Source organism: Echiichthys vipera (genome assembly GCF_963691815.1).
Source record: "Echiichthys vipera genome assembly, chromosome: 22".
NCBI lineage: Eukaryota > Metazoa > Chordata > Actinopteri > Perciformes > Trachinidae > Echiichthys > Echiichthys vipera.
The window spans coordinates 4,161,857-4,187,621 of NC_139847.1; the positions used below are offsets into that span (position 1 = coordinate 4,161,857).

Sequence of the window (25,765 nt, forward strand, 5' to 3'; positions counted from 1 at the left end):
TCTCAGTGGGTTCATTCCTTTACGTCCACACTGTGACACAATTACGGCGGATAACAGCTTAAGTTCCACTTAACGTGTTTATTTCACAGTCTACATGTCGTGAGTCATCATCTTGGTAATAGTGGCCTCAAGTAAACTTCTTTCATCATAGAGAAAGAGAAAGAAAGCGCCTTTATTTATCAGTTAACAGCCATTTTTGCTGATATATACTGTATACACATATATATATATATATATTTACAGTTATTACAGTTATACACTCACTGTTTATATGCAAGCACACAAATAGTCAATGTATAAAAAGACAATCTTGAAATGATATTTTCTCTGAGAAATTTGGGTTAATGTGCTCAATATTATCAATTTAGGGCGCACGCCCACTGTGCGTCCGTCCCGTGCCCCGTGCTTTAGGGTCCTTGTCCCCCCTCCAGGCCCGTTTGTACTCACACTACCTGGGCCTCGGAGAATGCTTCTTGCTGCCTATACGTCATCACGCCGTAACACGTCACACGCATTGATGACGTCATGGCGATGCGTGGCTTTGTTTCCAGATCTTTCCGTAGACCTCTGAGTTTTTGTGCGTCTTGTCGACTGTTTTTGAATCTTTTCATCGACCAAATCTGCAGTAAACACTCCACCTCCGCATCACACCAACGTCAACCTTTCACCGCCATTGTTTTAAATGTCCGCGCATGGTCCCTCCTTCTTTTTTCTATGTCCCAACAGGCGCACAGGAAATTACCTCAGAACCGCCGTAAGCGTCGTGCTCGTACACGTGCACACGCTCGTGCTCGTACATGTGCAAACGTGCTTTACTAAAGCTCACCTCTCCCAAACGGGCCGTGGCCGGCAAGCGTGCCGCAAATAGGCGCGGTACGGTTGCACTCACACTGGTCAAACAAACTAGACTTTAGCCATGAAGCGTGCTTGGGCACGGTATGGATGGACAGTGTGAGTGAGAGCTGTTTCCCCAGAGTTTAAATCAGTTTAAAGTAAAGATAATCAGTTATTTTTGAGTAAATACAAATAGCTTGGAGCAGAAATAATAAAAACCACAGTGTATTTATGATTATATCACGGTGATGTTGGTGTTTATATGGTTTATAGTATGATTATATCATAATGACGTTAGTACTGACATGGTATGGTTTTACCGCAGCATGTAATGTAAATTATAACACGGTGTATAGTGTAATATACTGTATAACCTCATTTATGTAAATAGAGATGTGAAACTGAGAAATGTATCATTTTTAAATGTGTTTTGGATGATTAAGTGAAATTGTGACTGAAGAGCCATGTGTATATACTTTACATTAGGAGAATAACTGTACTGCCTGTGCAGTGTGTTTTGGTTTACAATGGGTGTTTTTGTAATAATGATGCATTATTACGTATTGTATAATTGCACGCATGTGTCGGACCCCCAGGAAGAATAGCAGCAGCGGTCCAGCGAAGTTACCGTCAAGCCAAGCCCTGGCACCAACGTGCAGGGAAATAACTCGTGCATTACTCCTTTAATGTATAAACAAGGTGAAACCGAATTTCACTCATCAAAATGTAGATGTCGCCTTTAATAATGCTTCTATAAAATGTCCCCTTAATGCCAAATGAGACGGAGAGAGAGAGGGGCCTGTGTTCGACGAGGCGGACAGACTGTCAACACTAGAACCCTTCTCTCCCACGTACGCTAAGTCTGAGTCACCTGCAGACAAACCCCTTTATTGAGAAGCAGGCGGCCATCTTTGATTAGATGGAGTGACTCAGCAGACAGTGAACACAAGGGGGTGTGTTTGTGTTTTTTATGTGTGTGTGTGTGCTGTCCTCTGATTTTGTGTGACAGTACAATGAATGAGCGCGTTTGTGTTCATGTGGGAATATGTGAATGTGTGCGACTGTGGCTATAGGGGGTGTGTGTGTGTGTTGTCGTACCTCGTGGTCTGGTATCTCGGAGGAGAGAGTCTTTTCCAGCACCGCTGCCGTCAGGTAAGTCCAACAACGAGCCGTATTGGCCAGGTTATACCCTCCTGGTGAGGAAAAAGGGAGATAGACGGATATTAAGGGGGCATTTTGTGGTCACATGTCAGACGCCGATGGTTCCTGAAATCCTACTCTTCCCAAGTTCGTCTGACTACGGTCAACTCCCCGCAAAGTTGTCAAGACTCATGCACAAAAGGTTTCTGAAATTGAACCGTGTGGAATGGTTTTATTTCAATGTCATCAATTAGAAGCATAAATAAAACAGGAAGTCAAGATAGAGAGGGAAGTGTTTTGTGTGGTCGTAGTCAAAACCTCTGACTCGCCGCAACAAACTGGAAGCTAACGAGACAAAATGATCTCTCTCTCTCTCTTTCACGCACAAACAAGAGTCAAAAAGAAGAGGATGGACTTGAAATCAAGAGAATGACAAGAACCAAGAAAGAGGGGAGGATATAACTGAGAGAAAGTATTTAGGACAGAGAGGGAGGGAGAGAAAGGAAGAGAGGTGGGATTGTAGTTGGAGCTAAATGGCTTCATTGTGTCGTATAAGTAGCAGCTATCATCTGGCCAAGGGCTAAAGGGTCTGGAACAGAGCAGTGTGTGTGTGTGTGTGTGTGTGTGTGTGTGTGTGTGTGTGTGTGTGTGCGCGCGCGTATCTATGTGTGCGTAATTGTGCACAAATGAGTGAATCACTGAGACTCAAAGCAAACACACGCAAGGGACATTATCTACCTTTCATTAGCAGCGTTCTGATACATTGAGTGCACGCTCGTATGCAGGGACACACAAACACACACACACATATTTCACACATGCATAGGCCTACGAGCCATCACATGGACATACATCTATACACTCACACACAAAAACAAATCACAGCACCAGCCAGAATAATAAACACACCCATACGGCGTACCTCCTCCCAGCAGCAGTGTAGGTAGCTGCCACTCCAAGACATGCTGCAGGCACTTGCCCACCCCCACCGGAGTCATGTTAAAGGAGCACATGGGGTCCCCCGCCATGGTGTCGGCGCCCAGCTGCATGACCATCGCCTCCGGGTTGAACTGCGCCCGCACTTCCTGCATCACGCTGCAATTAAAGACGGCAGTAAACATGTTGTTAGCCACTGGTGACAACTGGGATGATCAGGAGTATTAGTATGTTTTAAATCAAAATAACAGAATTCAAGCAGTTTCTGAAAATGATGAATACAGCTGGACCTAGTCTATGGTCAGTACCACCAATCAGAAGTGAAGAAACACTGGTCTACAGTCAGTTACACCAATCAGAAGGGACAGAACACTAGTCTACAGTCAGTTCCACCAATCAGAAGTGAAGAAACACTGGTCTACAGTCAGTTACACCAATCAGAAGTGAAGGAACACTAGTTTACAGTCAGTTCAACCAATCAGAAGTGACAGAACACTAGTTTACAGTCAGTTCAACCAATCAGAAGTGACAGAACACTAGTTTACAGTCAGTTCCACCAATCAGAAGTAAAGGAGCACTGGTCTACAGTCAGTTCCACCAATCAGAAGTGAAGGAACACTAGTCTATAGTCAGTTCTACCAATCAGAAGTGACAGAACACTAGTCTATAGTCAGTTCCACCAATCAGAAGTGGCAGAACACTGGTCTACAATCACTTCCACCAATCAGAAGTGACAGAACACTTGTCTTTAGTCACTTCCACCAATCAGAAGTGACTACTGTCAGAGTGACCAATCACAGAGTCTCCAAAAATCCCCTGGTTCTTTCTCGGCGGTTCGATCCCTGCCCTACTTGTGTCATGGTCGTTGTGTCCTTGGGCAAGACACATAAACCACCTTGCCTCGTGTGAATGCTGTATGTTTGAGGAGGTGGTCGGAGGGGCCATGTCTGTGTGAATGAATGGAACCCAGACTCTGTAAAGCGCCTTGAGTACGGAGAAAGGCGCTATGGAAATCCAATCCATTATTATTATTATTAGTTATATTCATAGATTACCAAAACAGTAGCAAAACAAACTCCATGTGTCAAAACACCATTATAGCATAGATAAGCTTTACTAACTGTCATTGATTATAATTCAATTCTAGCAAACCTGGTGAATGTGTATATTTTAGGGGTTTCTGGAAAGCACTGTACAGATCACTGAGATTAGTTTAAAAAGGAACTTATTCAACTGGAAAAACCCAAATTCACGCCCCAAGGTTGGAAGGACCCCCCCCAGCTGAAGGGTCCTTGCAAAAATGCTGAAACTGCATTATCTCTAAGCCATTGCTCAGTGGACGACCCTGACCTGTGATCTCTTGGTAGGGAAAATAGAATTTCTCCTTGGGGACCCTTCAGGAAAACATGCCTCAAAAAGTGTCTCCGTGCTGCAGAGGGAATCCCTAATGCTCAACTCTAGATGGTTGTGTGTGTGTGTGTGTGTGTGTGTGTGTGTGAGAGACGGCTCATGGGTGGAACTGATGAGGACGACTGGAGGTGCCTAAACTTGACCGTCTCTCTCCCTGTCAGACCGTCCGTCCGACCGCCTCTCTCCCTGTGTGTGTGTGTGTGTGTGTGTGTGTGTGTGTGTGTGTGTGTGTGTGTGTGTGTGTGTGTGTGTGTGTGTGTGTGTGTGTGTGTGTGTGCGTGTGTGCGTGTGTGTGTGTGTGAGATGGCTCATGGGTGGAACTGATGAGGATGGCTGGAGGTGCCTAAACTTGACCGTCTCTCTCCCTGTCTGACCACCTCTCTCCCTGTCAGACCGTCCGTCCGACCGTCTCTCTCCCTGTGTGTGTGTGGGTGCGTGTGTGTGTGTGAGTGCGAGTGTGTGTACCTGGTAAAAATCTGGTAGTATCTGTCGTCCTTGATGCCGTCCTCCAGCGGGACGTTCACAGCATACCAACGGCCTTTCCCCAGCCCCGTGTCACACAGATCACCCGTACCTGAACACACAAACAACTGTCACACTCTGTCTCCGAACATGAATCATCACATTAAAACATTAAAAAATTAATATCTGCAAGGAGTGAACCTGGGAAGAATCCAGGGGAGAACTTGTGCAGGGAGACGGTCATGACCTTGGATGTGAAGCTGAAGGCATCTTCCACACCTGCGGTGAGAGGAGGAGAAGCATGTATCTGGGTACTTTATGAGGATGTACACCATCACTGAATAACGCTGTAGGGCTCTGAGTGTGTACCATCTCCGTGATGCAGGTCCACGTCCACATAGAGGACTCTCTCGTACTTTTCCCTCAGTTTGAGGATTCCCAACACAGCATCGTTCACGTAGCAGAAGCCTGACGCCTCATCCCTGGGAAAAAGAGAGAGAGAAGAGCTGTAAGGGCTGGAAGTCTCCCCTTTGTCTGGAGCGCCCCCCTCAGGCTCATGGGTGGAACTGATGAGGGTGCCTGGAGGCGCCTAAACTTGACTGAAGTTAGTGGGATCTATCCACCCCTGTCTCTCCCCGTCTAACCGTCTCTCTCCCCCGTCCGACCGCCTCTCCCCCGTCCGACCCCTCTCCGACCGTCTCTCTTCTGTCCGACCGCCTCTCCCCCGTCCGACCCCTCTCCGACCGCCTCTCTTCTGTCCGACCGCCTCTCTTCCGTCGGACCACCTCTCCCCCATCCGACCGTCTATCTCCCGTCCGACTGTCTCTCTTCCGTCCGACCGCCTCTCTTCCGTCCGACCGCCTCTCTTCCGTCCGACCGCCTCTCTTCCGTCCGACCGCCTCTCCCCCGTCCGTCCGCCTCTCCCCCGTCCGTCCCTGTCCGACCGCCTCTCTTCCGTCCGACCGCCTCTCTTCCGTCGGACCGCCTCTCCCCCGTTGGAACGTCTCTCCCCCGTCGAAACGTCTCTCCCCCGTCGGACCGCCTCTCTCTTCCCTGTCGGACCGTCTCTCCCTCGTCCGACACTCCCCCGTCGGACCGTCACTCGGACGGACTGTTGGACGGGAAAGAAACGGTTGGACGGGAAAGAGACCATCCGACGGTCTCTCTCCTGTCCGACTGTCTCTCTTCCGTCCGACCTCCTCTGTCACGTCCGACCGTCTCTCTCCCGTCCGACCGTCTCTCCTCCCTCCGATGATCTCTTTCCCGTCCGACCGTCTCTCTCCCGTCCGACCGTCTCTCTCCCGTCCAACCGTCTCTCCTTCGTCCGATGATCTCTTTCCCGTCCGATGATCTCTTTCCCGTCCGACCGTCTCTTTCCCGTCTGACTGCCTCCCGTCCGACCGTCTCTTTCCCGTCTGACCGCCTCCCGTCCGACTGTCTCCCGTCTGACCGTCTCTCTCACGTCCGACCGTCACTCCCCCATCCGAGTGTCTCTCCCCCCGTCGGACCGTCTCTCCCCCGTAGGGTTTCATAGTGTAGTCTCCTGTCCGACCGTCTCTCCTCCGTCCGATGATCTCTTTCCCGTCCGATGATCTCTTTCCCGTCGGACCGTCTCTCTCACGTCCGATGGTCACTCCCCCGTCCGCGTGTCTCTCCCCCGTCGGACCGTCTCTCTCTTCCCCGTTGGACCGTCTCTCTCTCCCCCGTCGGACCGCCTCTCTCTTACCTGTCGGACCGTCTCTCCCTCGTCCGACACTCCCCCGTCGGACCGTCACGCGGACGGACTGTTGGACGGTAAAGAGACGGTCGGACGGGAGAGAGACGGTCGGACGGGTAAGAGACGATCCGACCGTCTCTCTCCTGTCCGACTGCCTCTCTTCCGTCCGACCTCCTCTTTCACGTCCGACCGTTGCTCTCCTCTTGACATTGTAGGGCTTCATAGTGTAGTCTCCCGTCCGACCGTCTCTCCTCCGTCCGATGATCCCTTTCCCGTCCGATGATCTCTTTCCCGTCCGCGTGTCTCTCCCCCGTTGGACCGTCTCTCTCTCCCCCGTCGGACCGTCTCTCCCTCGTCCTACTCTCTCCCGTCGAACCGTCACTCCCCCGTCAGACCGTCACTCGGACGGACTGTTGGACGGTAAAGAGACGGTCGGACGGGAGAGAGACGGTCGGACGGGAAAGAGACGATCCGACCGTCTCTCTTCCGTCCGACCTACTCTTTCACGTCCGACCGTTGCTCTCCTTTGCTCTCCTCTTGACATTGTAGGGCTTCATAGTGTAGTCTCCCGTCCGACCGTCTCTCCTCCGTCCGATGATCTCTTTCCCGTCCGATGATCTCTTTCCCGTCCGATGATCTCTTTCCCGTCCGCGTGTCTCTCCCCCGTTGGACCGTCTCTCTCTTCCACGTTGGACCGTCTCTCTCTCCCCCGTCGGACCGTCTCTCCCTCGTCCTACTCTCTCCCGTCGAACCGTCACTCCCCCGTCGGACCGTCACGCGGACGGACTGTTGGACGGTAAAGAGACGGTCGGACGGGAGAGAGACGGTCGGACGGGAAAGAGACGATCCGACCGTCACTCCCCCGTCCGAGAGTCACTCCCCCGTCGGACCGTCTCTCTCTTCCCCATCGGACCGTCTCTCCCTCGTCCTACTCTCTCCCGTCCAACCGTCACTCCCCCGTCGGACCGTCACTCGGACGGACTGTTGGACGGTAAAGAGACGGTCGGACGGGAGAGAGACGGTCGGACGGGTAAGAGACGATCCGACCGTCTCTCTCCTGTCCAACTGCCTCTCTTCCGTCCGACCTCCTCTTTCACGTCCGACCGTTGCTCTCCTTTGCTCTCCTCTTGACATTGTAGGGCTTCATAGTGTAGTCTCCCGTCCGACCGTCTCTCCTCCGTCCGATGATCTCTTTCCCGTCCGATGATCTCTTTCCCGTCCGCGTGTCTCTCCCCCGTTGGACCGTCTCTCTCTCCCCCGTTGGACCGTCTCTCTCTCCCCCGTCGGACCGTCTCTCCCTCGTCCTACTCTCTCCCGTCGAACCGTCACTCCCCCGTCGGACCGTCACTCGGACGGACTGTTGGACGGTAAAGAGACGGTCGGACGGGAGAGAGACGGTTGGACGGGAAAGAGACGATCCGACCGTCTCTCTCCTGTCCGACTGCCTCTCTTCCGTCCGACCTCCTCTTTCACGTCCGACCGTTGCTCTCCTTTGCTCTCCTCTTGACATTGTAGGGTTTCATAGTGTAGTCTCCCGTCCGACCGTCACTCCCCCGTCCGAGAGTCACTCCCCCGTCGGACCGTCTCTCTCTTCCCCATCGGACCGTCTCTCCCTCGTCCTACTCTCTCCCGTCCAACCGTCACTCCCCCGTCGGACCGTCACTCGGACGGACTGTTGGACGGTAAAGAGACGGTCGGACGGGAGAGAGACGGTCGAACGGGTAAGAGACGATCCGACCGTCTCTCTCCTGTCCAACTGCCTCTCTTCCGTCCGACCTCCTCTTTCACGTCCGACCGTTGCTCTCCTTTGCTCTCCTCTTGACATTGTAGGGCTTCATAGTGTAGTCTCCCGTCCGACCGTCTCTCCTCCGTCCGATGATCTCTTTCCCGTCCGATGATCTCTTTCCCGTCCGCGTGTCTCTCCCCCGTTGGACCGTCTCTCTCTCCCCCGTTGGACCGTCTCTCTCTCCCCCGTCGGACCGTCTCTCCCTCGTCCTACTCTCTCCCGTCGAACCGTCACTCCCCCGTCGGACCGTCACTCGGACGGACTGTTGGACGGTAAAGAGACGGTCGGACGGGAGAGAGACGGTTGGACGGGAAAGAGACGATCCGACCGTCTCTCTCCTGTCCGACTGCCTCTCTTCCGTCCGACCTCCTCTTTCACGTCCGACCGTTGCTCTCCTTTGCTCTCCTCTTGACATTGTAGGGTTTCATAGTGTAGTCTCCCGTCCGACCGTCTCTCCTCCGTCCGATGATCTCTTTCCCGTCCGATGATCTCTTTCCCGTCCGATGATCTCTTTCCCGTCCGATGATCTCTTTCCCGTCCGATGATCTCTTTCCCGTCGGACCGTCTCTCTCACGTCCGATGGTCACTCCCCCGTCGGACCGTCACTCGGACGGACTGTTGGACGGTAAAGAGACGGTCAGACGGGAGAGAGACGGTCGGACGGGAAAGAGACGATCCGACCGTCTCTCTCCTGTCCGACTGTCTCTCTCCCGTCCGACCGTTGCTCTCCTTTGCTCTCCTCTTGACATTGTAGGGTTTCATAGTGTAGTCTCCCGTCCGACCGTCTCTCCTCCGTCCGATGATCTCTTTCCCGTCCGATGATCTCTTTCCCTTCGGACCGTCTCTCTCACGTCCGATGGTCACTCCCCGGTCCGAGTGTCTCTCCCCCGTCGGACCGTCTCTCTCTCCCCCGTCTGACCGTCTCTCCCTCGTCCTACTCTCTCCCGTCGAACCGTCACTCCCCCGTCGGACCGTCTCTCTCTTCCCCATCGGACCGTCTCTCCCTCGTCCTACTCTCTCCCGTCCAACCGTCACTCCCCCGTCGGACCGTCACTCGGACGGACTGTTGGACGGTAAAGAGACGGTCGGACGGGAGAGAGACGGTTGGACGGGAAAGAGACGATCCGACCGTCTATCTCCTGTCCGACTGCCTCTCTTCCGTCCGACCTCCTCTTTCAAGTCCGACCATTGCTCTCCTTTGCTCTCCTCTTGACATTCTAGGGTTTCATAGTGTAGTCTCCCGTCCGACCGTCTCTCCTCCGTCCGATGATCTCTTTCCCGTCCGATGATCTCTTTCTCGTCGGACCGTCTCTCTCACGTCCGATGGTCACTCCCCCGTCCGAGTGTCTCTCCCCCGTCGGACCGTCTCTCTCTTCCCCGTTGGACCGTCTCTCTCTCCCCCGTCGGACCGCCTCTCTCTTACCTGTCGGACCGTCTCTCCCTCGTCCGACACTCCCCCGTCGGACCGTCACGCGGACGGACTGTTGGACGGTAAAGAGTGGTCGGACGGGAGAGAGACGATCCGACCGTCTCTCTCCTGTCCAACTGCCTCTCTTCCGTCCGACCTCCTCTTTCACGTCCGACCGTTGCTCTCCTTTGCTCTCCTCTTGACATTGTAGGGCTTCATAGTGTAGTCTCCCGTCCGACCGTCTCTCCTCCGTCCGATGATCTCTTTCCCGTCCGATGATCTCTTTCCCGTCCGCGTGTCTCTCCCCCGTTGGACCGTCTCTCTCTCCCCCGTTGGACCGTCTCTCTCTCCCCCGTCGGACCGTCTCTCCCTCGTCCTACTCTCTCCCGTCGAACCGTCACTCCCCCGTCGGACCGTCACTCGGACGGACTGTTGGACGGTAAAGAGACGGTCGGACGGGAGAGAGACGGTTGGACGGGAAAGAGACGATCCGACCGTCTCTCTCCTGTCCGACTGCCTCTCTTCCGTCCGACCTCCTCTTTCACGTCCGACCGTTGCTCTCCTTTGCTCTCCTCTTGACATTGTAGGGTTTCATAGTGTAGTCTCCCGTCCGACCGTCACTCCCCCGTCCGAGAGTCACTCCCCCGTCGGACCGTCTCTCTCTTCCCCATCGGACCGTCTCTCCCTCGTCCTACTCTCTCCCGTCCAACCGTCACTCCCCCGTCGGACCGTCACTCGGACGGACTGTTGGACGGTAAAGAGACGGTCGGACGGGAGAGAGACGGTCGAACGGGTAAGAGACGATCCGACCGTCTCTCTCCTGTCCAACTGCCTCTCTTCCGTCCGACCTCCTCTTTCACGTCCGACCGTTGCTCTCCTTTGCTCTCCTCTTGACATTGTAGGGCTTCATAGTGTAGTCTCCCGTCCGACCGTCTCTCCTCCGTCCGATGATCTCTTTCCCGTCCGATGATCTCTTTCCCGTCCGCGTGTCTCTCCCCCGTTGGACCGTCTCTCTCTCCCCCGTTGGACCGTCTCTCTCTCCCCCGTCGGACCGTCTCTCCCTCGTCCTACTCTCTCCCGTCGAACCGTCACTCCCCCGTCGGACCGTCACTCGGACGGACTGTTGGACGGTAAAGAGACGGTCGGACGGGAGAGAGACGGTTGGACGGGAAAGAGACGATCCGACCGTCTCTCTCCTGTCCGACTGCCTCTCTTCCGTCCGACCTCCTCTTTCACGTCCGACCATTGCTCTCCTTTGCTCTCCTCTTGACATTGTAGGGTTTCATAGTGTAGTCTCCCGTCCGACCGTCTCTCCTCCGTCCGATGATCTCTTTCCCGTCCGATGATCTCTTTCCCGTCCGATGATCTCTTTCCCGTCCGATGATCTCTTTCCCGTCCGATGATCTCTTTCCCGTCAGACCGTCTCTCTCACGTCCGATGGTCACTCCCCCGTCGGACCGTCACTCGGACGGACTGTTGGACGGTAAAGAGACGGTCGGACGGGAGAGAGACGGTCGGACGGGAAAGAGACGATCCGACCGTCTCTCTCCTGTCCGACTGTCTCTCTCCCGTCCGACCGTTGCTCTCCTTTGCTCTCCTCTTGACATTGTAGGGTTTCATAGTGTAGTCTCCCGTCCGACCGTCTCTCCTCCGTCCGATGATCTCTTTCCCGTCCGATGATCTCTTTCACGTCCGATGATCTCTTTCCCTTCGGACCGTCTCTCTCACGTCCGATGGTCACTCCCCGGTCCGAGTGTCTCTCCCCCGTCGGACCGTCTCTCTCTCCCCCGTCTGACCGTCTCTCCCTCGTCCTACTCTCTCCCGTCGAACCGTCACTCCCCCGTCGGACCGTCTCTCTCTTCCCCATCGGACCGTCTCTCCCTCGTCCTACTCTCTCCCGTCCAACCGTCACTCCCCCGTCGGACCGTCACTCGGACGGACTGTTGGACGGTAAAGAGACGGTCGGACGGGAGAGAGACGGTTGGACGGGAAAGAGACGATCCGACCGTCTATCTCCTGTCCGACTGCCTCTCTTCCGTCCGACCTCCTCTTTCAAGTCCGACCATTGCTCTCCTTTGCTCTCCTCTTGACATTCTAGGGTTTCATAGTGTAGTCTCCCGTCCGACCGTCTCTCCTCCGTCCGATGATCTCTTTCCCGTCCGATGATCTCTTTCCCGTCGGACCGTCTCTCTCACGTCCGATGGTCACTCCCCCGTCCGAGTGTCTCTCCCCCGTCGGACCGTCTCTCTCTTCCCCGTTGGACCGTCTCTCTCTCCCCCGTCGGACCGCCTCTCTCTTACCTGTCGGACCGTCTCTCCCTCGTCCGACACTCCCCCGTCGGACCGTCACGCGGACGGACTGTTGGACGGTAAAGAGTGGTCGGACGGGAGAGAGACGATCCGACCGTCTCTCTCCTGTCCGACTGTCTCTCTTCCGTCCGACCTCCTCTTTCACGTCCGACCGTTGCTCTCCTCTTGACATTGTAGGGTTTCATAGTGTAGTCTCCCGTCCAACCGTCACTCCCCCGTCCGACAGTCACTCCCCCGTCCGACAGTCACTCCCCCGTCGGACCGTCTCTCTCTTCCCCATCGGACCGTCTCTCCCTTGTCCTACTCTCTCCCGTCCAACCGTCACTCCCCCGTCGGACCGTCACTCGGACGGACTGTTGGACGGTAAAGAGACGGTCGGACGGGAGAGAGACGGTCGGACAGGTAAGAGACGATCCGACCGTCTCTCTCCTGTCCAACTGCCTCTCTTCCGTCCGACCTCCTCTTTCACGTCCGACCGTTGCTCTCCTTTGCTCTCCTCTTGACATTCTAGGGTTTCATAGTGTAGTCTCCCGTCCGACCGTCTCTCCTCCGTCCGATGATCTCTTTCCAGTCCGATGATCTCTTTCCAGTCCGATGATCTCTTTCCCGTCCGCGTGTCTCTCCCCCGTTGGACCGTCTCTCTCTTCCACGTTGGACCGTCTCTCTCTCCCCCGTCGGACCGTCTCTCCCTCGTCCTACTCTCTCCCGTCGAACCGTCACTCCCCCGTCGGACCGTCACTCGGACGGACTGTTGGACGGTAAAGAGACGGTCGGACGGGAGAGAGACGGTTGGACGGAAAAGAGACGATCCGACCGTCTCTCTCCTGTCCGACTGCCTCTCTTCCGTCCGACCTCCTCTTTCACGTCCGACCGTTGCTCTCCTTTGCTCTCCTCTTGACATTGTAGGGCTTCATAGTGTAGTCTCCCGTCCGACCGTCTCTCCTCCGTCCGATGATCGCTTTCCCGTCCGATGATCTCTTTCCCGTCCGATGATCTCTTTCCCGTCGGACCGTCTCTCTCACGTCCGATGGTCACTCCCCCGTCGGACCGTCACTCGGACGGACTGTTGGACGGTAAAGAGACGGTCGGACGGGAGAGAGACGGTCGGACGGAAAAGAGACGATCCGACCGTCTCTCTCCTGTCCGACTGCCTCTCTTCCGTCCGACCTCCTCTTTCACGTCCGACCGTTGCTCTCCTTTGCTCTCCTCTTGACATTGTAGGGTTTCATAGTGTAGTCTCCCGTCCGACCGCCTCTCCTCCGTCCGATGATCTCTTTCCCGTCCGATGATCTCTTTCCCGTCCGATGATCTCTTTCCCGTCGGACCGTCTCTCTCACGTCCGATGGTCACTCCCCCGTCCGAGTGTCTCTCCCCCGTCGGACCGTCTCTCTCTTCCCCGTTGGACCGTCTCTCTCTCCCCCGTCGGACCGCCTCTCTCTTACCTGTCGGACCGTCTCTCCCTCGTCCGACACTCCCCCGTCGGACCGTCACGCGGACGGACTGTTGGACGGGAAAGAGACTGTTGGACAGGAAAGAGACCATCCGACTGCCTCTCTTCCGTCCGACCTCCTCTTTCACGTCCGACCGTCTCTCTCCCGTCCGACCGTTGCTCTCCTCTGCTCTCCTCTTGACATTGTAGGGTTTCATAGTGTAGTCTCCCGTCCGACCGTCCCTCCTCCGTCCGATGAACTCTTTCCCGTCCGATGATCTCTTTCCCGTCCGACCGTCTCTTTCCCGTCCGACCGTCTCTTTCCCGTCTGATCGCCTCCCGTCCGACCGTCTCTCTCACATCCGACCTTCACTCCCCCGTCCAAGGGTCTCTCCCCCGTCGGACTGTCACTCCCCCGTAGGACCGTCACTCGGACGGACGGTTGGACGGGAAAGAGACGGTCGGACGGGGAGAGAGGCGGTCGGACAGGAAAGAGACCATCCGACCGTCTCTCTCCTGTCCGACTGCCTCTCTTCCGTCCGACCTCCTCTTTCACGTCCGACTGTCTCTCTCCCGTCTGACCGTTGCTCTCCTTTGCTCTCCTCTTGACATTGTAGGGTTTCATAGTGTAGTCTCCCGTCCGACCGTCTCTCCTCCGTCCGATGATCTCTTTCCCGTCCGATGATCTCTTTCCCGTCGGACCTTCTCTCTCACGTCCGATCGTCACTCCCCCGTCTGAGTGTCTCTCCCCCGTCGGACCGTCTCTCCCTCGTCCGACTCTCTCCCGTCCGACCGTCACTCCCCCGTTGGACCGTCACTCCCCGTAGGACTGTCACTCGGACGGACGGTTGGATGGGAAAGAGGCGGTCAGACGGGGAGAGAGGCGGTCGGACGGGAAAGAGACCATCCGACCATCTCTCTCCTGTCCGACTGCCTCTCTTCCGTCCGACCTCCTCTTTCACGTCCGACCGTCTCTCTCCCGTCTGACCGTTGCTCTCCTTTGCTCTCCTCTTGACATTGTAGGGCTTTATAGTGTAGTCTCCCGTCCGACCGTCGCTTTCCCGTCCGACTGTCTCTTTCCCGTCTGATGATCTCTTTCCCGTCCGACCGTCTCTCTCCCGTCCGACTGTCTCCCGTCCGACCGTCACTCCCCCGTCGGACCGTCTCTCTCTTCCCCATCGGACCGTCTCTCCCTCGTCCTACTCTCTCCCGTCCAACCGTCACTCCACCGTCGGACCGTCACTCGGACGGACTGTTGGACGGTAAAGAGACGGTCGGACGGGAGAGAGACGGTCGGACGGGAGAGAGACGGTCGGACGGGAAAGAGACGATCCGACCGTCTCTCTCCTGTCCCACTGCCTCTCTTCCGTCCGACCTCCTCTTTCACGTCCGACCGTTGCTCTCCTTTGCTCTCCTCTTGACATTGTAGGGCTTCATAGTGTAGTCTCCCGTCCGACCGTCTCTCCTCCGTCCGATGATCTCTTTCCCGTCCGATGATCTCTTTCCCGTCGGACCGTCTCTCTCACGTCCGATGGTCACTCCCACGTCCGAGTGTCTCTCCCCCGTCGGACCGTCTCTCTCTTCCCCGTTGGACCGTCTCTCTCTCCCCCGTCGGACCGCCTCTCTCTTACCTGTCGGACCGTCTCTCCCCCGTCCGACACTCCCCCGTCGGACCGTCACTCGGACGGACTGTTGGACGGGAAAGAGACTGTTGGACAGGAAAGAGACGATCCGACCGTCTCTCTCCTGTCCGACTGTCTCTCTCCCGTCCGACCTCCTCTTTCACGTCCGACCGTTGCTCTCCTCTTGACATTGTAGGGCTTCATAGTGTAGTCTCCCGTCCGACCGTCTCTCCTCCGTCCGATGATCTCTGTCCCGTCCGATGATCTCTTTCCCGTCCGATGATCTCTTTCCCGTCCGATGATCTCTTTCCCGTCGGACCGTCTCTCTCACGTCCAATCGTCACTCTCCCGTCTGAGTGTCTCTCCCCCGTCGGACTGTCTCTCTCTTCCCCGTCGGACCGTCTCTCCCTCGTCCGACTCTCTCCCGTCCGACCGTCACTCCCCCGTTGGACCGTCACTCCCCGTAGGACTGTCACTCGGACGGACGGTTGGATGGGAAAGAGGCGGTCAGACGGGGAGAGAGGCGGTCGGACGGGAAAGAGACCATCCGACCATCTCTCTCCTGTCCGACTGCCTCTCTTCCGTCCGACCTCCTCTTTCACGTCCGACCGTCTCTCTCCCGTCTGACCGTTGCTCTCCTTTGCTCTCCTCTTGACATTGTAGGGCTTTATAGTGTAGTCTCCCGTCCAACCGTCTCTTTCCCGTCCGATGATCTCTTTCCCGTCTGATGATCTCTTTCCCGTCCAACCGTCTCTCTCCCGTCGGACCGTCTCTCTCCCGTCCGACTGTCTCCTGTCCGACCATCACTCCCCCGTCCGACAGTCACTCCCCCGTCGGACCGTCTCTCCCCTGTCCCACCGTGTCTCTCTCCCCCGTCGGACCGTCTCTCTCTTCCCCATCGGACCGTCTCTCCCTCGTCCTACTCTCTCCCGTCCGACCGTCACTCCCCCGTTGGACCGTCACTCGGACGGACTGTTGGACGGTAAGGAGACGGTCGGACGGGAGAGAGACGGTCGGACGGGAAAGAGACGATCCGACCGTCTCTCTCCTGTCCGACTATCTCTCTTCCGTCCGACCTCCTCTTTCACCATCCTGGGGCTGGATGGTGTGAGGGCGGTCTTGGTGCCCGGTGCTTTTGGAGTTCAGCCTGTGGACCCGCTGGCTGAGGGGACTCCCTCCTTTGCTCTCCTCTTGGCATTGTAGGGCTTTATAGTGTAGTCTTCCGTCCGACCGTCTCTCTCCCTGTCCGACCGACTGTCTCTCTCCCTGTCCGACTGTCTCTCTCCAACTGTCTCTCTCCCTGTCTGACTGTCTCTCTCCCTGTCCGACCGTCTCTCTCCGACCGACCGTCTGTCTCCGGTCCGACCGTCCCCCTTTCGTCCGACCTTCTCTCTCCCGTCCGACCTTCTCTTTCACGTCCGACCGTCTCTCTCCCTCTCTCCCTGTCCGACCCCCGGTCCGACTGTCTCTCTCACGTCCAACCGTCTCTCACCCTGTCCCCCTGTCCGACCATCTCTCTCCCGTCCGACCGTCTCTTTCCCTGTCTGACCGTCTCTCTCCCGTCCGACCGTCTCTTTCCCTGTCCGACCGCCCGTCCGGCTGTCTCTCTCACATCCGACCATCTCTCTCCCTGTCCGACCGTCTCTCTCCTTGTCCGACTGTCTCTTTCCCGTCCGACCGTCTCTCTCCCCGTCCGACCGTCCGTCTGACCTCCTCTCTCCCCGTCCGACCGCCACTCTCCCCGTCCAACCGTCCGTCTGACCGCCTCTCTCCCCGTCCGTCCGACCGCCTCTCTCCCCGTCCGTCCGACCGCCTCCATCCATCCATCCATCCATCCATCCATCTATCTGTCTATCTAAGTATTTATGGATCTGAGCAGGTGGACTTACTTCTTGGCATGGTGCCACCCTCCTGCCCAGTTGATGGCCACTTCACACTTCTGGTCCAGCAAACACTGGGCAGCTGTAAGTGTAGCGCCCCCTACTGCTGCCGCATAATCATAGATCCCCTCCACCACTGGACAGTCATAACCTGGAGGGAGATCAATGCAGAAAAACACAATCAAATGTCAAAACTAATGACCACAGCCCAGTTTGACTGAGAGCCCACGGTGACATTAAATAGCACTTAAATATATTTGAGTGTTCCCTCCAAAAAAATGCACTTCTCCCTTTAATTTAAACTTTTTTGTACACAGGCAGCACTTCCAAAGGCGAAATCTCGCCCTCATAAAACAGTTTAAAGTAAGCTGGCGGTAAATAACAATGATTAGAAGGGAAAGTGAAGAAAAGAGGTAGCTAGAAATGGACGTGATCGATGGACAACAATCCACTCAGGAAAAGGTGGAGCGGTTTACTTTTGTGGCAACACAAAAGAAGAATGGAGAGAGAGAGAGAGAGAGAGAGAGAGAGAGAGAGAGAGAGGTGCAGAACACAAAAGGAGGAAGTAACAGACAGATGAGTCGAGGACATAAAGAAGTGTGATGATGGATGAGAGCGAATGGAAGAAGTGAGGGAGACCGTCCGCCTGTGTCTCTCCCTGTCCGTCCGACCGTCCGCCCCAGTCTCTCCCTGTCCGACCGTCCGCCCCTGTCTCTCCCTGTCCCACTGTCCGCCCCTGTCTCTCCCTGTCCGACCGTACGCCCCAGTCCAGCCCTGTCTGACCGTCCGCCCCTGTCTCTCCCTGTCCGACCGTCCGCCCCAGTCTCTCCCTGTCCCACTGTCCGCCCCTGTCTCTCCCTGTCCTACCGTACGCCCCAGTCCAGCCCTGTCTGACCGTACGCCCCTGTCTCTCCCTGTCTGACCGTCCGCCCCTGTCTCTCCCTGTCCGACCGTCCGCCCCAGTCTCTCCCTGTCCCACTGTCCGCCCCTGTCTCTCCCTGTCCGACCGTACGCCCCAGTCCAGCCCTGTCTGACCGTCCGCCCCTGTCTCTCCCTATCCGACCGTCCACCCCAGTCTCTCCCTGTCCGACCGTCCACCCCTGTCCGACCGTCCTCCCCAGTCCACCCCTGTCCGACCGCCCAGTCCTCTCCGACCGTCCGCCCCAGTCCACACCAAAGTACAGAAACAAAAGCACTTTAAATTAAAACTAACCCCTTTAAGTACAAGTAAAAACCTTGTCTCTTTTCTGTGTACTGAGTCCTAAGCTTTTTGAATCTTGTGTTATAGCGCCCTCTGCTGCCGTCAAACAAGCACTGCATAGTTAAAGTTCCACTTCAATCCTTTTATTTACCATATGTTCTGTAATGAACACTGGTTAGGCAAAAAGCATTGGTGATAAAATCTGTTTGTAATGAATAAGCATAAGATTTAGAAGGATCACCCACCTCAATTTTGAGACGGTTAATGTGACGATGAATGTTCTTTTGTCACCTGAATTCTTCTGCAGTTAATGGTAAATCACAGAGGTTTTCCTATATTTTTTATAATATATATTATAGGGACCTAGCACCCAGGCTGCAGGGCTATTCAGAGCACCTCTGACTCCTGTCTGCGTCTGACCGTTTACTACATTTGTTAGAAACTAGGATATTTCTATCACTGCTGTTTATGATCGTGTTTTTAAAGCTCTGTATTTACGCCAGTTGCGTCTAAATGAGAAAGAGAAGCAGACAGACAGGTTTTAAAGTGCTGCTGCTAAATATTTCTGACCCATCCACATCGTCCGACCGTCTCTCCCCCGTCCGACCGTCTCTCCCCCGTCCGACCGTCTCTCCCCCGTCCGACCGTCCCTCTCCCGTCCGACCTTCCCTCTCCCGTCCTACCGTCTCTCCCCCGTCCGACCGTCTCCCCCCGTCCGACCGTCTCTCTCCCGTCCGACCGTCTCTCCCCCGTCCGACCGTCTCTCCCCCGTCCGACCGTCTCTCCCCCGTCCGACCGTCTCTCCCCCGTCCTCAGCTCTCTTTTCGTCACTACCATCCACATTGTGTGGTACAAAAATCTGTACTAATTGAATTTGTAACTGAATGCTCTACTGGATTCTTCCATTAAGCATTGCAGCTGGGTAGAATTAACAGATTCCACTCTAACCAATGTGAAAATGTTAGTTTGGGACGGTAAAAGTCTTTCTTCTCACCCAGGCCGTAGTCGACTGACTGGGGGTCATCGTTGTCTCCATCCTGGCTGATCTTGTGAAGATGCTCCAGGTAAGAGTCTGTGTGGAACTTGGCCATGTCCTCTATGGTGGCCACCTGAGGTTTAATGGTGCTGCAGAGAAAGGGGGGGGAAGCGATATTAGAGGTGCATGAAGCTTCCACAGTAACTTGTTGTATTAAGCCGTGGCAGAGCGACTCATCTTCCTGTCAAATTAAATAATGCACTGAATAAAAGCACAGTAACCACAGAGGCTGCAGATGCTTCATGGGAGACTACGACATGGGGAGATAAGCTGAGTCACTTTCAGATCAGAAACGACCGAGTGTGCAGCCTAAATGCTACGATACATCTGGATAGCATGGCTAAACAATGCATGACACCAGACCTAAAACCTACTGTGCAATAATCAAAACACTACACAAGTATCCTCAAAGCAATTTAAGTCAAAAGCAACTGGACTTGGTTATTTGTCTAGGAAGACGTTTCACCTCTCATCCAAGAGGCTGCATCAGTTCATGGGATCAGTCCCAGCCTGGTCCTGGTCCAGTCCCAGCCTGGTCCTGGTCCTGGTCCTGGTCAGATGCGTACATGAACTGATGAAGCCTCTTGGATGAGAGGTGAAACGTCTACCTAGACAAAAAACCAAGTCCAGTTGCTTTTGACTGAAATTGCTTTGAGGATACGACGACCTGGACACATGAGAACATGCACAGGCTAACTACACAAGTATACAAAACACAGCTGCCTGGATTTCTGCACAACACATGCAACATAGATAAAACAAATTTCACTGCAAAATAAGATTTTGAGGAGGACGACACGCGTCAGAGATCACCAGAAACTAAGTTTTGTAACATTTGCTCCAGAAATATAAAGAGAAATTATGAAAAGAAATAGAAATATATACACATGTGCACATTCAACTACAGTAAATATGTAAAAATACATTAACAAAATATGTAAATTACAATATATACAACAATGTAAATAACCATAGTCCAAAAAAATGCAATGTGCTGTAAATAAATGTGGTAATAATGAAAGTAAATCAGAGAATGATGTAAACTGGAGCATTGCACCGTTGTTGGATTATTATTGCAGTATTAGCAAACATCAATATTGCACACAAATAGAAATGTGATAGTACATGAATGCTTGAGTGGCTTAAATTAAATCAAAAGTGCGACCACTGACTCGTCTGTGTCAAATTGCACGTGACGTTTTATTCCATTGTATCCTGTGTGGGTCTGGTGTCCTCCTGGGTGTGTCAGGTACTGTGCGGTGTGTCTTCAGGAGTCTCTTCTATTTGTATTTTATTTATTTATTTAGTAGTATTTGAATTTTTTCTATTGCAAATGAGAATCTTTGCTGAAATCCGGCACTTTTACAGTGATGTGTTGTTATCGTTGTTCATTAATGTGCAACATCCCAAACAAATCAAGGATGGATTGAATAAATACGGGTTAAAGCTGTAGACTGAGCTCTTGTCCGTCCGACCGTCTCTCTCCCTCTCTGTCTGACCGCCACTCTTCCTTCCGACCCCCACTCTTCCGTCCGACCATCTCTCTTCCTATCCGAACGTCTCTCTGTCCGAACGTCTCTCTCCCTCACTCCCTATATGTCTGACCGCCACTCCCCCAACCGACCGCCACTCCCCCAACCGACCGCCTCTCTTCCGTCCGACTCCACTCTTCCGTCCGACTCCACTCTTCCGTCCGACTCCTCTCTTCCGTCCGACTCCCCTCTTCCGTCCGACTCCACTCCTCCGTCCGACTCCACTCTTCCGTCCGACTCCACTCTTCCGTCCGACTCCTCTCTTCCGTCCGACTCCTCTCTTCCGTCCGACTCCTCTCTTCCGTCCGGCTCCTCTCTTCCGTCCGGCTCCACTCTTCCGTCCGACCGCCACTCTTCCGTCCGGCTCCTCTCTTCCGTCCGGCTCAACTCTTCCGTCCGACCGCCTCTCTTCCGTCCGACCGCCTCTCTTCCGTCCGACCGCCTCTCTTCCGTCCGACTCCACTCTTCCGTCCGACTCCACTCTTCCGTCCGACTCCACTCTTCCGTCCGACTCCACTCTTCCGTCCGACTCCACTCTTCCGTCCGACTCCACTCTTCCGTCCGACTCCACTCTTCCGTCCGACTCCACTCTTCCGTCCGACTCCTCTCTTCCGTCCGACTCCACTCTTCCGTCCGACTCCACTCTTCCGTCCGACTCCACTCTTCCGTCCGACTCCACTCTTCCGTCCGACTCCACTCTTCCGTCCGACTCCACTCTTCCGTCCGACTCCACTCTTCCGTCCGACTCCACTCTTCCGTCCGACTCCACTCTTCCGTCCGACTCCACTCTTCCGTCCGACTCCACTCTTCCGTCCGACCGCCTCTCTTCCGTCCGACTCCACTCTTCCGTCCGACTCCACTCTTCCGTCCGACTCCACTCTTCCGTCCGACCGCCTCTCTTCCGTCCGACTCCACTCTTCCGTCCGACTCCACTCTTCCGTCCGACTCCACTCTTCCGTCCTCTCATTCGTCAGACTCCACTCTTCCGTCCGACTCCTCTCTTCCCTCCGACTCCTCTCTTCCGTCCGACTCCTCTCTTCCGTCCGACTCCTCTCTTCCGTCCGACTCCTCTCTTCCGACCGCCTCTCTTCCGTCCGACTCCTCTCTTCCGTCCGACCGCCTCTCTTCCGTCCGACTCCTCTCTTCCGACCGCCACTCTTCCGTCCGACTCCTCTCTTCCGTCCGACCGCCTCTCTTCCGTCCGACCGCCACTCTTCCGTCCGACTCCTCTCTTCCGTCCGACTCCTCTCTTCCGTCCGACTCCTCTCTTCCGTCCGACTCCTCTCTTCCGTCCGACTCCTCTCATCCGTCCGACTCCACTCTTCCGTCCGACTCCACTTCTCCGTCCGACTCCACTCCTCCGTCCGACTCCTCTCTTCCGTCCGACCGCCTCTCTTCCGTCCGACCGCCTCTCTTCCGTCCGACCTCCTCTCTTCCGTCCGACTCCTCTCCTCCGTCCGACTCCTCTCCTCCGTCCGACTCCTCTCTTCCGTCCGACCGCCTCTCTTCCGTCCGACTCCACTCTTCCGTCCGACTCCACTCTTCCGTCCTCTCATTCGTCAGACTCCACTCTTCCGTCCGACTCCTCTCTTCCGTCCGACTCCTCTCTTCCGTCCGACTCCTCTCTTCCGTCCGACTCCTCTCTTCCGTCCGACTCCTCTCTTCCGTCCGACTCCACTCTTCCGTCCGACTCCACTCTTCCGTCCGACTCCACTCTTCCGTCCGACTCCTCTCTTCCGTCCGACTCCACTCTTCCGTCCGACTCCTCTCTTCCGTCCGACTCCTCTCTTCCGTCCGACTCCTCTCTTCCGTCCGACTCCACTCTTCCGTCCGACTCCACTCTTCCGTCCTCTCATTCGTCAGACTCCACTCTTCCGTCCTCTCATTCGTCAGACTCCACTCTTCCGTCCGACTCCTCTCTTCCGTCCGACTCCTCTCTTCCGTCCGACTCCTCTCTTCCGTCCGACTCCTCTCTTCCGTCCGACTCCTCTCTTCCGTCCGACTCCACTCTTCCGTCCGACTCCACTCTTCCGTCCGACTCCTCTCTTCCCTCCGACTCCTCTCTTCCCTCCGACTCCTCTCTTCCGTCCGACTCCTCTCTTCCGACCGCCTCTCTTCCGTCCGACTCCTCTCTTCCGTCCGACCGCCTCTCTTCCGTCCGACCGCCACTCTTCCGTCCGACCGCCACTCTTCCGTCCGACTCCTCTCTTCCGTCCGACTCCTCTCTTCCGTCCGACTCCTCTCTTCCGTCCGACTCCTCTCTTCCGTCCGACTCCTCTCTTCCGTCCGACTCCTCTCATCCGTCCGACTCCTCTCATCCGTCCGGCCGCCACTCTTCCGTCAGACTCCACTCTTCCGTCAGACTCCTCTCATCCGTCCGACTCCTCTCATCCGTCCGACTCCTCTCATCCGTCCGACTCCACTCTTCCGTCCGACTCCACTCCTCCGTCCGACTCCACTCCTCCGTCTGACCGCCTCTCTTCCGTCCGACTCCACTCCTCCGTCCGACTCCACTCCTCCGTCCGACTCCTCTCCTCCGTCCGACCGCCTCTCTTCCGTCCGACCGCCTCTCTTCCGTCCGACCTCCTCTCTTCCGTCCGACCTCCACTCTTCCGTCCGCCTCCACTCTTCCGTCCGCCTCCACTCTTCCGTCCGCCTCCACTCTTCCGTCCGCCTCCACTCTTCCGTCCGCCTCCACTCTTCCGTCTGACGTCCGACTCTTCCGTCCGACTCCACTCTTCCGTCCGACTCCACTCTTCCGTCCGACTCCACTCTTCCGTCCGACTCCTCTCTTCCGTCCGACTCCACTCTTCCGTCCGACTCCACTCTTCCGTCCGACTCCTCTCTTCCGTCCGACTCCACTCTTCCGTCCGACTCCTCTCCTCCGTCCGACTCCTCTCCTCCGTCCGACTCCTCTCTTCCGTCCGACTCCTCTCTTCCGTCCGACTCCACTCTTCCGTCCGACTCCTCTCTTCCGTCCGACTCCTCTCTTCCGTCCGACTCCTCTCTTCCGTCCGACTCCTCTCTTCCGTCCGACTCCTCTCTTCCGTCCGACTCCTCTCTTCCGTCCGACTCCACTCTTCCGTCCGACTCCACTCTTCCGTCCGACTCCACTCTTCCGTCCGACTCCACTCTTCCGTCCGACTCCTCTCTTCCGTCCGACTCCACTCTGCCGTCCGACTCCACTCTTCCGTCCGACTCCACTCTTCCGTCCGACTCCACTCTTCCGTCCGACTCCTCTCTTCCGTCCGACTCCTCTCTTCCGTCCGACTCCACTCTTCCGTCCGACTCCACTCTTCCGTCCGACTCCACTCTTCCGTCCGACTCCACTCTTCCGTCCTCTCATTCGTCAGACTCCACTCTTCCGTCCGACTCCTCTCTTCCGTCCGACTCCTCTCTTCCGTCCGACTCCTCTCTTCCGTCCGACTCCTCTCTTCCGTCCGACTCCTCTCTTCCGTCCGACTCCTCTCTTCCGTCCGACTCCTCTCTTCCGTCCGACGGCCTCTCTTCCGTCCGACTCCACTCCTCCGTCCGACTCCTCTCCTCCGTCCGACTCCTCTCCTCCGTCCGACTCCTCTCTTCCGTCCGACCGCCTCTCTTCCGTCCGACCGCCACTCTTCCGTCCGACTCCTCTCTTCCGTCCGACCGCCACTCTTCCGTCCGACCGCCACTCTTCCGTCCGACCGCCACTCTTCCGTCCGACCGCCACTCTTCCGTCCGACTCCTCTCTTCCGTCCGACTCCTCTCTTCCGTCAGACTCCTCTCTTCCGTCAGACTCCACTCTTCCGTCCGACTCCACTCTTCCGTCCGACTCCTCTCATCCGTCCGACTCCACTCTTCCGTCCGACTCCACTCCTCCGTCCGACTCCACTCCTCCGTCCGACTCCACTCCTCCGTCCGACTCCTCTCCTCCGTCCGACTCCTCTCTTCCGTCCGACCTCCTCTCTTCCGTCCGACTCCTCTCCTCCGTCCGACTCCTCTCCTCCGTCCGACTCCTCTCCTCCGTCCGACTCCTCTCTTCCGTCCGACCGCCTCTCTTCCGTCCGACCGCCTCTCTTCCGTCCGACCGCCTCACTTCCGTCCGACTCCTCTCTTCCGTCCGACCGCCTCTCTTCCGTCCGACCGCCACTTTTCCGTCCGACCGCCACTCCTCCGTCCGACTCCACTCCTCCGTCCGACTCCTCTCTTCCGTCCGACCACCACTCCTCCGTCCGACTCCACTCTTCCGTCCGGCCGCCACTCTTCCGTCAGACTCCACTCTTCCGTCCGCCTCCACTCTTCCGTCCGCCTCCTCTCTTCCGTCCGACTCCACTCTTCCGTCCGACTCCACTCTTCCGTCCGACTCCACTCTTCCGTCCGACTCCACTCTTCCGTCCGACTCCACTCTTCCGTCCGACTCCACTCTTCCGTCCGACCGCCTCTCTTCCGTCCGACTCCACTCTTCCGTCCGACTCCTCTCTTCCGTCCGACTCCTCTCTTCCGTCCGACTCCACTCTTCCGTCCGACTCCTCTCTTCCGTCCGACTCCACTCTTCCGTCCGACTCCTCTCTTCCGTCCGACTCCTCTCTTCCGTCCGACTCCACTCTTCCGTCCGACCGCCACTCTTCCGTCCGACTCCACTCTTCCGTCCGACTCCACTCTTCCGTCCGACCGCCTCTCCTCCGTCCGACTCCACTCTTCCGTCCGACTCCTCTCTTCCGTCCGACTCCTCTCTTCCGTCCGACTCCTCTCTTCCGTCCGACTCCTCTCTTCCGTCCGACTCCACTCTTCCGTCCGACTCCACTCTTCCCACCGACTCCACTCTTCCGTCCGACTCCACTCTTCCGTCCGACTCCTCTCCTCCGTCCGACTCCTCTCCTCCGTCCGACTCCTCTCCTCCGTCCGACTCCTCTCCTCCGTCCGACTCCTCTCTTCCGTCCGACTCCACTCTTCCGTCCGACTCCACTCTTCCGTCCGACTCCTCTCTTCCGTCCGACTCCACTCTTCCGTCCGACTCCTCTCTTCCGTCCGACTCCTCTCTTCCGTCCGACTCCTCTCTTCCGTCCGACTCCTCTCTTCCGTCT

At 56.1% G+C, this 25,765-nt stretch overlaps 1 protein-coding gene across 3 annotated transcripts in view; it reads right to left on the reverse strand.

Moving 5' to 3' along the window:
• The window catches only part of hdac8 (histone deacetylase 8), a gene marked incomplete at its 5' end in the record, with an annotated part of 58,836 nt that overhangs the window by 25,985 nt on the left and 7,086 nt on the right, over positions 1-25,765 (reverse strand). For 2 of the 3 annotated variants that reach the window (XM_083937055.1, XM_083937056.1), the window contains 7 exons: positions 1,933-2,027; positions 2,897-3,069; positions 4,786-4,894; positions 4,984-5,061; positions 5,152-5,264; positions 16,943-17,084; positions 19,129-19,259. In XM_083937055.1, the coding sequence (XP_083793181.1) occupies positions 1,933-2,027; positions 2,897-3,069; positions 4,786-4,894; positions 4,984-5,061; positions 5,152-5,264; positions 16,943-17,084; positions 19,129-19,259 (841 nt within the window). Of the gene's footprint in view, positions 1-1,932; positions 2,028-2,896; positions 3,070-4,785; positions 4,895-4,983; positions 5,062-5,151; positions 5,265-16,942; positions 17,085-19,128; positions 19,260-19,636; positions 19,676-25,765 lie in introns of those variants that run through there. The other variant, XM_083937057.1, reaches the window with a different exon arrangement.